The sequence below is a fragment of the Colius striatus genome, chromosome 13, assembly GCF_028858725.1.
Source record: "Colius striatus isolate bColStr4 chromosome 13, bColStr4.1.hap1, whole genome shotgun sequence".
Classification (NCBI taxonomy): Eukaryota; Metazoa; Chordata; class Aves; order Coliiformes; family Coliidae; genus Colius; species Colius striatus.
The window spans coordinates 12,236,750-12,248,968 of record NC_084771.1 but is presented as its reverse complement, the minus strand read 5'-3'; the positions used below and the strand labels follow the sequence as shown (position 1 = coordinate 12,248,968).

General features: G+C 35.0%; 1 protein-coding gene across 1 annotated transcript in view; it reads left to right on the top strand.

The window, feature by feature from the left end:
- Positions 1-12,219, top strand: part of LRCH2 (leucine rich repeats and calponin homology domain containing 2) — a 59,132-nt gene that overhangs the window by 35,687 nt on the left and 11,226 nt on the right. Inside the window, exons 10-19 of the mRNA XM_062007004.1 lie at positions 798-909; positions 1,229-1,326; positions 1,416-1,483; positions 1,697-1,801; positions 5,932-6,000; positions 6,852-6,900; positions 8,386-8,502; positions 10,108-10,152; positions 10,563-10,613; positions 11,665-11,722. Coding sequence (XP_061862988.1) covers positions 798-909; positions 1,229-1,326; positions 1,416-1,483; positions 1,697-1,801; positions 5,932-6,000; positions 6,852-6,900; positions 8,386-8,502; positions 10,108-10,152; positions 10,563-10,613; positions 11,665-11,722 — 772 coding nt within the window. The remainder of the gene's footprint in view (positions 1-797; positions 910-1,228; positions 1,327-1,415; positions 1,484-1,696; positions 1,802-5,931; positions 6,001-6,851; positions 6,901-8,385; positions 8,503-10,107; positions 10,153-10,562; positions 10,614-11,664; positions 11,723-12,219) is intronic.

The following is a 12,219-nucleotide window of genomic DNA, read 5'->3' as shown; positions in this document are numbered from 1 at the left end:
TTACACATTGATTTGACTTTTCTGGTTAAGGTTCATTCCAGTCCAAATTTCATACATTCTTAGAACTGAACTCTAATCTAAGGAATTTTTGGGATCTTGTGATGTGAGATGCATAAGCATTTTCTACACAAAGGACAATTTATTCGAAGCTTTGTTTTGTTATTAACAAAATAAATATACCTAGGAAAATTAAAGTTTATTTGGTCTAAATTCGGGCATTGTATATGTTAGTAGTCCTCATTGTTTAATAAATGTCTGGTTGTTTTGCTTGGTTTAAAACCCTTGCAAGTTATTTCTATGTTTGTAGAAGTGTAGGTGAAGGCACCGTAATTAATAATGATGTCAATGATGTATAATGTAGAGCAAAAAATTTTTGAAACTGAGAAAGCGGATTCCTACAATGCAGAGTGATTGTTAGTGGGAAGACTGTAGAGCAAGGAGTATTACTAGTTGGGATATTTTAAGAAAATTCCAAATCATTAGAAGTAAAGCTTTAATTTCCACCACCCCCATCAGTGGTCTAACAAGGTTCAAAGTAGCTATTTAGATAATGAAGTAATTATTTAGATAAAGAAGTACCCAAGTACAGTTTTCTTAATGTGCTGACTGGGGATGGACTGGACCACTTGGTTCTCTTAACACTCCCACACATACCCTCACCTGACTTGTATTTTCTCTCTCCTGGAAGCCATCCCTCTCAGCAAGGTCAGTTGCACTATAATTTATGAGTTCTTAGCAAATCATACAATAATGCAGTATGTATCTAAGTTCTGTTTTATATGTGACTGTCTTTGCAGCCATCTGATGATGATACAATCAGCCTTCACTCCCAGGTATCAGAGTCAACAAGGGAGCAGACATTAAGGAATGACAATCATGTAACGGGAAGTAAACTTGATCCACAGAAAGGTAATATCTGTTACCTGTCTCTCATTTTAGGGAACAGCAATACTTTTACTTAAGTAATGTAATCTAAGAAATTGACACAAAATGATATGATCACATGTTGGCATTGTATTTTCATCATATCAGAAACCAGTGTAATAATCACAAATAGACAAGACTTGAAAGAAAAAAAAAACAATTATTTCTGTCTCAAGGAGACATGATTTCATTGTTTTATCTTTATCTGACATTTTTCATAAGTACTTCTCTCTCTCAGGAGTAACATTTGGTTAAAGAGAATTGTTTAATACCATCTTTTCCCTTCTTCATCAATCCTCACTAGACCAGGAGGTGTATGATTACATTGATCCAAACGCAGAAGAGGCAGCTGTTCCTGAACAAGGAGACATACAGATCGGACCGTTGCTGTCTTATATCAAGGTAATGTGGCTTGATAAAAGAAAAACTGTTCAGCAGGCTTGCTTTTTTTTTTTAAATTCAAGACTAAGTTTATTTTTATTCTGTGTAAGGAACGGGGAAAACATCCTGAGAAATCCCGGAAGATAGAACAGAATGAGGACTGGGGAGATGAAAAAAGGTAATTATTCTTGATCTTTTCTGGGAAAGTTTTATTGCCAGTGGCAGCCGAGGGGGAGATTTTGATTTAAGCTGGTGCATGTGGAGGAAAGACATCTCATGTTGAACACCGAGCAGCCCTTCTTTGACAGAAAAGAAGCTTATAGGGAGCTCTAGTTATTATCCAATAATGTAGCCACTTCTGTCTTGCTTTACTAATGTTTAATTTTTTCAGACTTCAGAAAGAGCAACTTCTGGCTGAAGATGATGATGAACTCAAAGAAGTGACTGACTTGAGAAAAATAGCAGCTCAGTTACTGCAACAAGAACAAAAACACAGGTAATACAATATGAGTTAAGGTAACTTGTGTTACAATTACATTATTCTTTAACCTGCCTTGTAACCAAAAGCTCTTGCCACCTTATTTTGAGAACACTTTTGTCCAGCTGTTAAACGGTTAAAAAGTGTCAGACTCTTTCAAGGTACTTGTCCTGTGTTTCTTATAAAATTGCTGTCTAGAAAAGCAGTGATACACCTCCTATGGAGAGGAAGAGATGATTGTGAAAGACCCTTGATTTCCTGGTTGATGTATGTTAAGTTTTTTCCTTCTTTTTAAATTTCAAAGCAGTATACTTAAATAAGCATGGCTGATGACCATGTAAGTGGATTATTGGCAATGTGTTAAAATGACTTTGCTTTAGCTGTATGAGTTAGGGAATCTGCATACAATTTGTTTGTGACTGCTTATTTTTATTCAAAGACAAAGTAATTTAGGTACTTTGTCCAATGTGATGTGAGATACAGATTCACTATGGACTTCAGGAGAAAACTTGTTCAAATATTATTCTGTCAAATGACAGAGCATATAATGTATCATAAATGATGTAAATAAATAATTTGAACAGTGAAATTAGTCCAGATGAACTAACTGACTTTTTCCACTTCATGTTAGACATCACAACAGAATGATTCTTAAAGAAAGGAGCTGTAGAACAAGCAGCAGATTAAAGGAATGTAGACAGAACAAGTTAACAACTATGTAAAACAAAGAACAGAAAGGAATACCTGTAGTTCCTAGGATGTGGACAGACTAGAGTAGGAACTGTATTCTCTTTGGTTCCTTTACCAAGTTGGCAAATAGTGAATGTGTTACTTTGGTGAGAGTAAGCTCTTCCCTGAAAGGTTAAAATTGTAGTTAATAGTGATTCATTAACTGAAATTATTTATTACAGTCTTTTGTTGTCCCATAGTAATGGATTTAACTTCATACCAGCTTTAACTACTGTTTTTATTCTGCACTACTATGTGTCTTCTAAGGTAGTTGAAATACATGTGAGGCTCTTAGAGAAATTGATATCCTTATACTATAAATTACAGAGCATTAAAAATTCATGGCATTTTATATTAGTTAAACATAATAGTATTAGTGTGTCTCTGTAAGATAAAGTAGATTTCATTTATAAGTCCATGCACTGTATTTAAGAACAGATTGTTCATGTTAGAAAGTGAAAGATAAGAAAGAAATCTGAATGCTAATACAGTCTTATTTCCAAAAGTTTTCTCATACTAAGTTATTAATATAGAGAGAATAAGTATGTATTTTAATATATTGAGGTTTTATATGATGGCTATTTGTATTGCATATGGGTCTTGTTTGATTAATTTTAATCTTTCATGATGATCTAATCATTTGAAATACCAAGCCACTCCTCTTCTGAAGTACTGCAACTTGAATTTTACTCTTCATATGGTGTTGTATCTTATGCAGTGGTTTTGCTAACGATTCTGTTTTGCTCTTGTTCAGACAAATGCTGTGTTGCAGTGTTGTCGGTTGTTAAGTTTTGCTTCTTAGTTTAGCACTTGTGTTTTAAAGCTTGCTCATGTGTCTTTAAGTAGATGAGGGCAAAGTCACCTCTGCTACAAAACTTATGCCCAGTTTTGAAACTGTAGTTTTATGAATTTATAACTTCTTGCAATAAAGAGCAATGAGAATAAACCTTAGAATCTAATGAAGATGTTTCTGGATTTGTGGAAAGTATATTCAATCTGAGTGAACAAAATCCTTGGAAAAGGGAGCATCACAAAACAGTTTCTTACTAACCATATTTCCGTTTGTTCAGTGTGGCTTTTTTTTTTTTTAACTATTATGCAATCTCCTTTCTTTTTGCTTGCTGTGCTAATGACTTCCCTGTCCTCTCTCAACCTATCCTGCTTCCTTCTTCTGTCTTTGGCTTTGATGTACATGAAATGTGAATACAGACGAAGGCCATTAAGCTATAGAACTTCATTCAGTGAAAAACTCTTCCAGAGGACAAGGGCAGCAGGACGTGCATCAAGGTATAAAGTGTTTGTGGAGCTTCAGAATTTCCAAAGTGAAAATGTGGACAAGAGAAACAATTGTGGATGTTTCTTAAAAGAAAACAGAATAAAGGGATTGGCTAAGTTAGCCGCAGAGATTTTTGTTACAAAAAATAGATTGCAGTACATTGTTCTTTAAATTGAAGTACTATTTGAAAGACTTGGGCAGCTCTCCAAGGGGCATTTAAACAAGTCCATATAACCATAATTGTGTGTACTATTGGCATGCTTTTTCTTCAGTTTTTTGGTTTTGAATGTTTAATACCTGAAGTATAAAACCTTAGGCAAAAGTGTTTGTAGTTTCATTTAAGATATCTTTTTTTTAACATTGTCATTTTCAAGCTAGCATGACCAGCCACAATTTGTTTTGTATTTGACAGCCACGAGGGAAGCATTTGCAGATGCACAAACCTCACATGTAACAAGACATCTGCAATGGGCTGTGTAGGCAATGCTGAGATGTGTAGCTGATGAATCAAGGGATTTCAGACTTTGTTATTTCATCAATAGAAATTCTGGAACTTACTCTGGATAGTCCAATCTTAGCTTATTTATTCTTCTTCAGTGCAGTAGTGACTTCCTAAAACTGTCTAAATCCCTAAGAGCATAGCTTATGATCACAAAGCAGAGCCATATGTGGAAACAGTACACTGATAGTGTCAGTTTTGGTGCAAGTGTTGCATCAAACGTTAGATGAATAATTTATCTTTTAATAAAGCTCATTCTGTTGAAATAGCCACATTTGCTACAATATCTCTCCTGAATTTCTCACTGCTTCCAGTTGAAAATATGAGACTAATTTCAGTGGAAATTCTCTCTAAAAATAGTGACTTTAAAATGACTTTGTTATGTTTTGCTAACCTATGCTTTTGTAATTTGTTGTAATGCTTTTTTCAGACTGTAATATAATTCTGGAATACACCTAGTTTTCAAAGACAACATAGAGGGAGCAGATGCTGCAGACTATAAATGCTGTAGACTGTGTTGGCTTACAGGCTTAACTTCCCATAATCCCATTAAATTGAGGTTCCCAGTGAGAGATTTAAAGTACAAATGATATTACTGAGCTCAAAGTTATCATAATCACAGAAATCTGACTGAAAAATCATCAGTCATTTGAAGTTAATGGTTGTACTGCCCTATGAAATGATAATGAAAGATAAAGAGATGCCTACTGTTTTACTGCTGTTGAATAGTCGCTGTTCTGTTTCTTTATGATTCTTAAGTTCTCTATATAATTCAACATAAATAAACTTTGATCACAGTTCTGCACATGAAGTCAGTGTTGAAGTGTAATATTACTACTTCTACGAATTCAGAGTTATTCATTCTAGTTACTCTTCCATGTGACACCTGAAAACATTTATTTTTCAGTGTTACTGATTGTTTTGTTATTTCTAACACTTTAAACATCCATAATAGCTCATATCTTTTTCCTGTCTGCTCACATGTGGTATGTGTTTGTTCTAGATGAAAAAACCATTTCTGAGTCTCTGTGTAAGTTTAGGCTTTTTTTGACTCTTTACTCTTTAGAAGAATTGAACTTCCATTGGTTCATTTCTGTGTTTAACTTTTCATTTGGATCTTAGCCTGCATTTTTACAGTTTGTGCCTCTTTTTTTCCCTTTGCACTTGCTGTGTTTCTTCCTCAGCTACTTTCTTTCCTGCTTCTACTGACTGACTTCTTGTGCTTAATCTGTGTATCATTTCTTGTCTGCTTTAGGCTGACTATTTTCTGTCTTCTAATTTTAGTGACCAGTGGAGCCTTTTCTGTTGAGGGCAGCATAACTTTACTTGTGTGTGAGATCAGTTAAAATTGTGTCTATTTAGGGAGACTTCCATATTGGTTTGAATTGTCATAAAGTGAGATGAGTTGAAATGGCAAAATTCAGAACTTGAAATATTTCAAGAGCTGGAAACAATATTGTTGACTTAAATGGAAGCAGGATTGGGCTTGGATTTCAGATGTGTATGCACATACCTATTCTAATTTTACTGGAAATGTCACCTTAATGTCCAAAACATTTACAGGAAATGTGCAGTAAAAGTAACATATTCTAACAAAACAAACTACAAAGCTGTTGAATAAATATGTATTTTCTTTCTTTCTAGGCTTCTTAATCATTCAGTTTCAGTAAGCACAAGGAGCAGGCCAAAGCAACCAATGGAATCTGAAAAATGGTATCGATATACTTCAATGTATCACAGCTTTTAGTATTGTATTATTAATTTTTATACTTATTCTGTGTCACTACTGCCATCTTCTGTCATAATGATTTTTAACTCGAAATAGAAGGTACACAATAATCTATTCTTGGATGCATTCCTGTGTGACCTGATATAGGTGGACCTGCTTTAGAAGAGAGGTTGGACTAGGTGATCTCTTAGAGGTCCCTTCCAACCTCTGCCATTCTGTGTGATTCTTTCTTTCAGCTTAAAAAAGAAAAGTTCTTTTGAGCCTTTATGAAAGCTGATGTCACCCAGAAACTAATTTGTGGGTGTGATTACAGCAGCAATTCAAGTGCCCAAAGACAGGAATTCAGTTTTAGATGTTACAGACATCTGTGCTTAGGTATCCAGATTTTCCTCCCTGGCAGTTGGTTTGTGCTCTTAAGCACTGTTGAATAGTACTGCTGGGAATTCAACCTGAAAAACCTTTAGTGCCTGTGGAGGATGTGTCGAAAAGCTTTGAACAAAATATTTCATTGGTTGTTTTGAGATGTGAGACAACAAAGGAGAAATTAGTAATCTCTAAAATCAAGTTGCTTAAGAAAAACCTTGATCTGAATCAAGTGCTATAATGTGGAAGAGAGTGTATGGTAGAGGAAAATTAAATGATTTGAGATTTTACTCAGATGGTCATACATTTTATCCACGTTTTGACATCCATGTATAGGTTGCCAAGAAACATTGTAGTGGTGCGGAGAAGTTGATTTTGAAGTGTTTACTTTCAAAATAGTATGTAGTTACTTTGTACTAGTTTTTTTGTGTTCTTTAAAACATTTCATAACTCTTCTCATCTTGATTTTTAGTGTCTCAACAGATGAAGTGAATTCGCCAGTGTCCCCATATAGTTGGCAGGTAAATATCCAAATGTAAATGTGGTGACTTCATATATGAGCATTGATTCTATCTATTTATTTCTGTCTGAATACTTACACATTCCTGTGGTTACTTACACACAGTTATTGTGTATATGTAATTGTGTTGGAAAATGGAAAGTCTTTGAAGGACTCATGCTTCAAGATAATTTGACTTGTATATAATGGAGGCCTTTTGTCTTAAGAGCATATGGTACTAGCTTTAAGATTTTGAGGTTAATATGTAAGTTTTACTTGGCTTTAGTGTTTCTTTACTTATAAATTTTATTGCCTCACTATAAGGTTTGGTGTTGTTTCTAAAAGTACAAAATGGTTTGAATTATGTAGGGTTTTGCCTATACCTCACATAGATTGTGTGATGTGATAAAATTGCAGTGAAAATGGAGAGAGTAGTTTTTTATTATTTCAAGTTTTAATTCATCGGGTATTTCCAGTTGCTTTAAATAGCCTGATATTCTAATATGAGGTGGTAATGGGAAATGCTTTCTGAGATGATCCCTTCAGATTATCTGCTGTCAGTTTTTCAAAAATAGACATTCATACATATTCATTGTTATTTTCAGAATAACTCTGCTTTAGCTGTCTCTTCAGAATCTGTTGCATAATACAATACTGCGAAAGAGACGTTTCTTTTATAGCTAGTTGATGTGTGTAATCTTTGAGAAAGAAACAGCGGACAAGTACTTAAATTGTTTTGTTCCAGCCATCTATTTCCTGTGCAATGAATCAATGAATATTCAGATAGAGAGGTTAGCTGTGCTAGTGGCTTACAAAGTTCTGTTTTTTAAGCTATTTGTGGCAGCCATTGGATGGCTTCCTAACACACCTGCAAAAATTAGGCTCAATGCAGAAAAGAGTGTTGTTTTCTTGAAAGCAAATAAGTGATTTTTCCTAAAATCACCATGATGACCGGTAACACTTTATCTTGGGTTTTGGCTGGCATAGAGTTAATTTTCTTTCTGTTGTGTGGCCAGGACAGCTGAGCTGAACTAGCCAAAGGGCTATTCCACACCATAGAATGTCTTACCCAGTGTAGAAACTGGGGGAGTTGGTTGGGGAGAGGTAGATGCTGCTTGGGCATCGATCAGTGCATGGGAAGCAACTGCACTGGGCAGCACTTGGGTCTTTATAGGTTTTTTTTTTCTTTCTATATGTTATTATGCTTATGATTAAATTTTTAACTGTTGCTACATTTTATTTCATTTTAGTTACTAAAGATTTTATCTCAACCCACGAGTTTTGGTTTTGGCCGATTTTCTTCTCTGTCACACCAAGAGGGAGAGGAGGAAACAAGTGGCTTTATAGTGCTTAATTTCTGGCTGGGATTAAAGCACGACATGCTTTCATGTCATAAAGCTGGACTATGAAAGGGACAAACAATTAAAAATTGTAGTTCATAATAATTGGTGTTAATGCACAGAAAGCATATTTATATATTACACAAAAATATTTCTGAACTTTCTAGCCACTGGAAAACCAGAAGGATTCAACAGACGAACAGCGTTGGCCAGAAACACAGCCAGTGATTTGGCAGAATGAGGAAAGAAGGAGAAGTAAACAAATTAGAAAAGAGTATTTAAAGGTAAGGGGGCGAGTCTGAGTGGATGGCACTTTAATGAGAGTAGAGGAAACTGTAACTAACTAATGGTAAGAAATCCTCAAAGGTTGTCATGCTTTTAGTTTGGCATGTAACCTGTAATGTTTTATTTGTCTCTTTTGAGTTAAATAGTATATATGTTTCTATTTAGGGTAATGTGAGAGTGCAGGAAAACCAGGAGGAAAAAATCAACTGAAAACACTTTCATTACCCTTTAAATAAAAGAAAGTAATTTATAGGTGTCTTCTGGTAAAAGCAGAAACTGATCTTCAGTCATTGGTCCTTGCCCATCCATTTCAAGGGACATGTTATTGGTTGTTTTGTAGTGTAAGGAAAAGATATGTTACTTTTTTGTGCAGCAGGGTTATAAGAATGATTTATGCCTTTAGGTTCTCACTGCATTAGTTTGCATTTTAGAGGCAGTTTTCTTTGTATTACTTCACTGCTGTAATGTGAATGTTTGGTCACCAGATGTCAGTGGCTGCTTATTGCAGAGCAAATACTAACTACTAGCAGCATTAAATAAAAATTCTTTTGGGGTATGGTAAAGAAATAGGAGAATTCTGACCAGTGCTAGCTTGAGTTAAAATTAAATGTGTCACGTAAGAAATCAGTTTCTTGTATTTTTGCCATCAAACCTCTTTATGAAATGCTAGGGAATTTCCAAGAAATGAAATTCTAGGAAAAACAGTGTGTCATACAGCTCAGATATGTTCTTGTGATTATGGAAACTATTTTTTTTTCCTAAAGAATTTATGGACTTGTATTTTCTTTACTGAGTTTTGATCCCTAAATAAATTTTCCCCTGCAGTCTTTGAGGTTAAGGGGAGAAACTTTTAAGTAAACCAGAATTCAGTCATTTGACTCAGCAGTGCTACCAATACAAAACCTTTACCAGTGATCCCTCATAACTTACATAAGAATCCATAAAGAATGTTTTAGAATGCTAATAGAAAGTTCAGTTTCAAGCTTTGTAATGGAAGCAGGTACCTCAAATCACACTATGCAGCTGTAGGTGTGCTCAGAATTGCATTAAGCAGCCTACACCAATAACAAAAACCCGCTGTATCACTATTTCCTTTGCAAAAACAGGGCAATGAGCAAGTGAAATGAAGTCTGTCTTCCATGACAAAGTGGGGAAAAAAAACAGGTACTACTGCTGTTCTGAGAAACCAATCAGCAATTGTAAGCAATCTTAAAGTTAACAAAACATATTTTAAAAGTAACTTTCACAGGTTGCATGTTTGTTTTCTAATAAATAATGCTTCATAGTGTAGCAGGTAAGATCTTTTCACTTGTATCAGTTGTCATATGCAGTCAGAGTTTGCATTATAGAAGCCTTTAGTTTTAAATTGCTCTTGCCCTCTAATCAACACAATTAAGATCTTGACTAGCCTTGGAACTAGATGTTCCTTTTCTCTTTTGTTTCTCTTTTTTTTTTTTTTTTGCTCCTTTGATTCTGTAACATGGGTTTTTTTTTTTCTCAGCAGCTTGACCCAGTAATAAGTAACATCTGAATGATATCAAGTCATTTAGTTCAAATGAAAATCATACTTCCATTTTAAAGTAACAATTGTGTGTGTTTTGCAGTATAAGTCTTCCAGGAAGAGTTCAAGTGGAAATGAAAATGATGAGGTGAGAAATAGTAGTCGTGTAAGATACTAAAGAAAGCGTTTCTTTCACTTGTCTTTTATGAACACAGTCACAGAACAGGAAAACAATGGCTAGAGTCCACACAAATGAACCTGCAATCCAAACCATAGCAGAATTAAATATTGCACTCCTTTCTGGGAAAAAGTCATCAAGATTGTGTACTGGGGAAAAGTAGGGCTTTACTTGCTTTGGTAATAGCAAGGTTAATTCACCTGTCAAACAGAGGTAATAGAAATAGTTGACGTTAAACAGTGAACAGTGTTTCCTTGACTTACAGGTTTTTAAATTTGACAAATGTTGCATGTGTCATGTATTATGTATTTCATATTTCATGTTTCTTGTTAAATCATAACTTTAATTTTTATAATTTCATCTCTTTGATTTCTTTTTAGCAAGACAGTGATAATACTAATGTGTCTCCACAGTCTCCTGTGTCGTCTGAGGTACAAGTTTGTGATTTTGTTTTTCATTCAGCAGACATTTCTTTGTGTGCATTACCTATCACCAGGTTTTCCATGCAGACAAAATGCTTTTAGTTTCTTTTAAAACTACAGTTAGAAATACTTAATCATAGTTAAAATTTTAAAGTAGATGGCAACAAGAGACAGATATTACAACTTATTTTACTTTTGTGTCTATTTGATATCTCCTAGATTTCTTCTTTTGACTCATGCGTTGCTTTGTCTCAATTATCTTTTCTAATGAAAATAGCTATTAAAACAGCAATCCAATTTGCCATATTTTGTACATATCCCCTGTGCACTAGCCATTCAGAGGGTTTTAAGTAAAACTTGTGGTTTAGTCTTTTATATATCACAGGGAATGCAAGTGTACTTACACCTCTTGGGGAGTTTCATCCTTTACAAACCAAGCTGCCACCTTTGTGATGAAGCCTTGCAGCTTCATTCAATTCTGTTAGCTGTCTGTGTAGTCTCACTGTGGCTGCACTACGCTACTGAGCTCTGAACAAAGCATACCAAAGCTTATTAACATTTCCATCTCATTCAATAAGGAACCTGAGGCAGCAGAATGAGAACATCTCCCAAATACAGTGAAATGAGTTGACATAAGGGCATCTCATGTACATACCAAATCACTGAGTGCATCTCTGTTTTTAGATGGTGAAATGAGAAAAACGTGATCTTCGTAACAGAAAGTAAACACTTCTTAAGAAATATTTTGTTGTTAAAGTTGGGAGAAGATTTGCATTTGCTTACAGCTGACTCAGAACTGTGTTCACAGAATGGTTTGCAGTAGTTTGAAATGGTTTAGAGATTTTAGTTAACCTGGTGCTGCTTTTTTTCCTCAGTAGGATACTTTTATCTGCATGTGGGGAGGTTACTTTCATTCCATTTATTTTTACACTGTTCTCTTCAGAAGAGTGTGCTATGGTTAAGCAGAAGGACTCATTTTTTGAGCAAGGGTAATTTAAACATTATCTTAATGAGAACAAAAGTTAGTGTGGAAGAAAATTGACTCTATCTTTTTTAACAGGATTATGAAAGGACAGATAGTAACACTCATGGTCCATTTGGTCTCAAACCAAGGTCAGGTAAGCTGCTGTTCTCTAGCATACCATGATAGAACAGGTGGTTTTTTTCCCAGTCTGGATTAGATGGTAAGGATAGCAGATGCATGAATTGAAGTGAATATGAAGAGATGCCACAGTACAGCAATCCACTCAGTTTATTTACCAAAAGCATAGTACTGGGAAAGACACAGACAGCTGCGTTGGCAAACGAATAATAGAAAGTTGTCCAAGTTGCACAGTGTTTTGGGGTTTTTTTAAATTAATTTTCATTTTTTTTCCCCCTGATTAGTTTTGTGCATATTTAATTACTGTCAAAGTACAGAGAAACAGCATGCAATTCTTCTTGAGACTCGGTTGCCGAGGCAGGAGGGTTTCAAGAGAAGTAGGGTTTTGTAATTTGGCCTTTGAAAGGGTGTTTTGAGCACTGATGGCTTTGTCAGGAGTTTTATGGCTTAGTGCTTTGTTGCACTCTGACTCTTCCAAGACTCTGCCGTTGGATATTGACAGTGTAAAACACA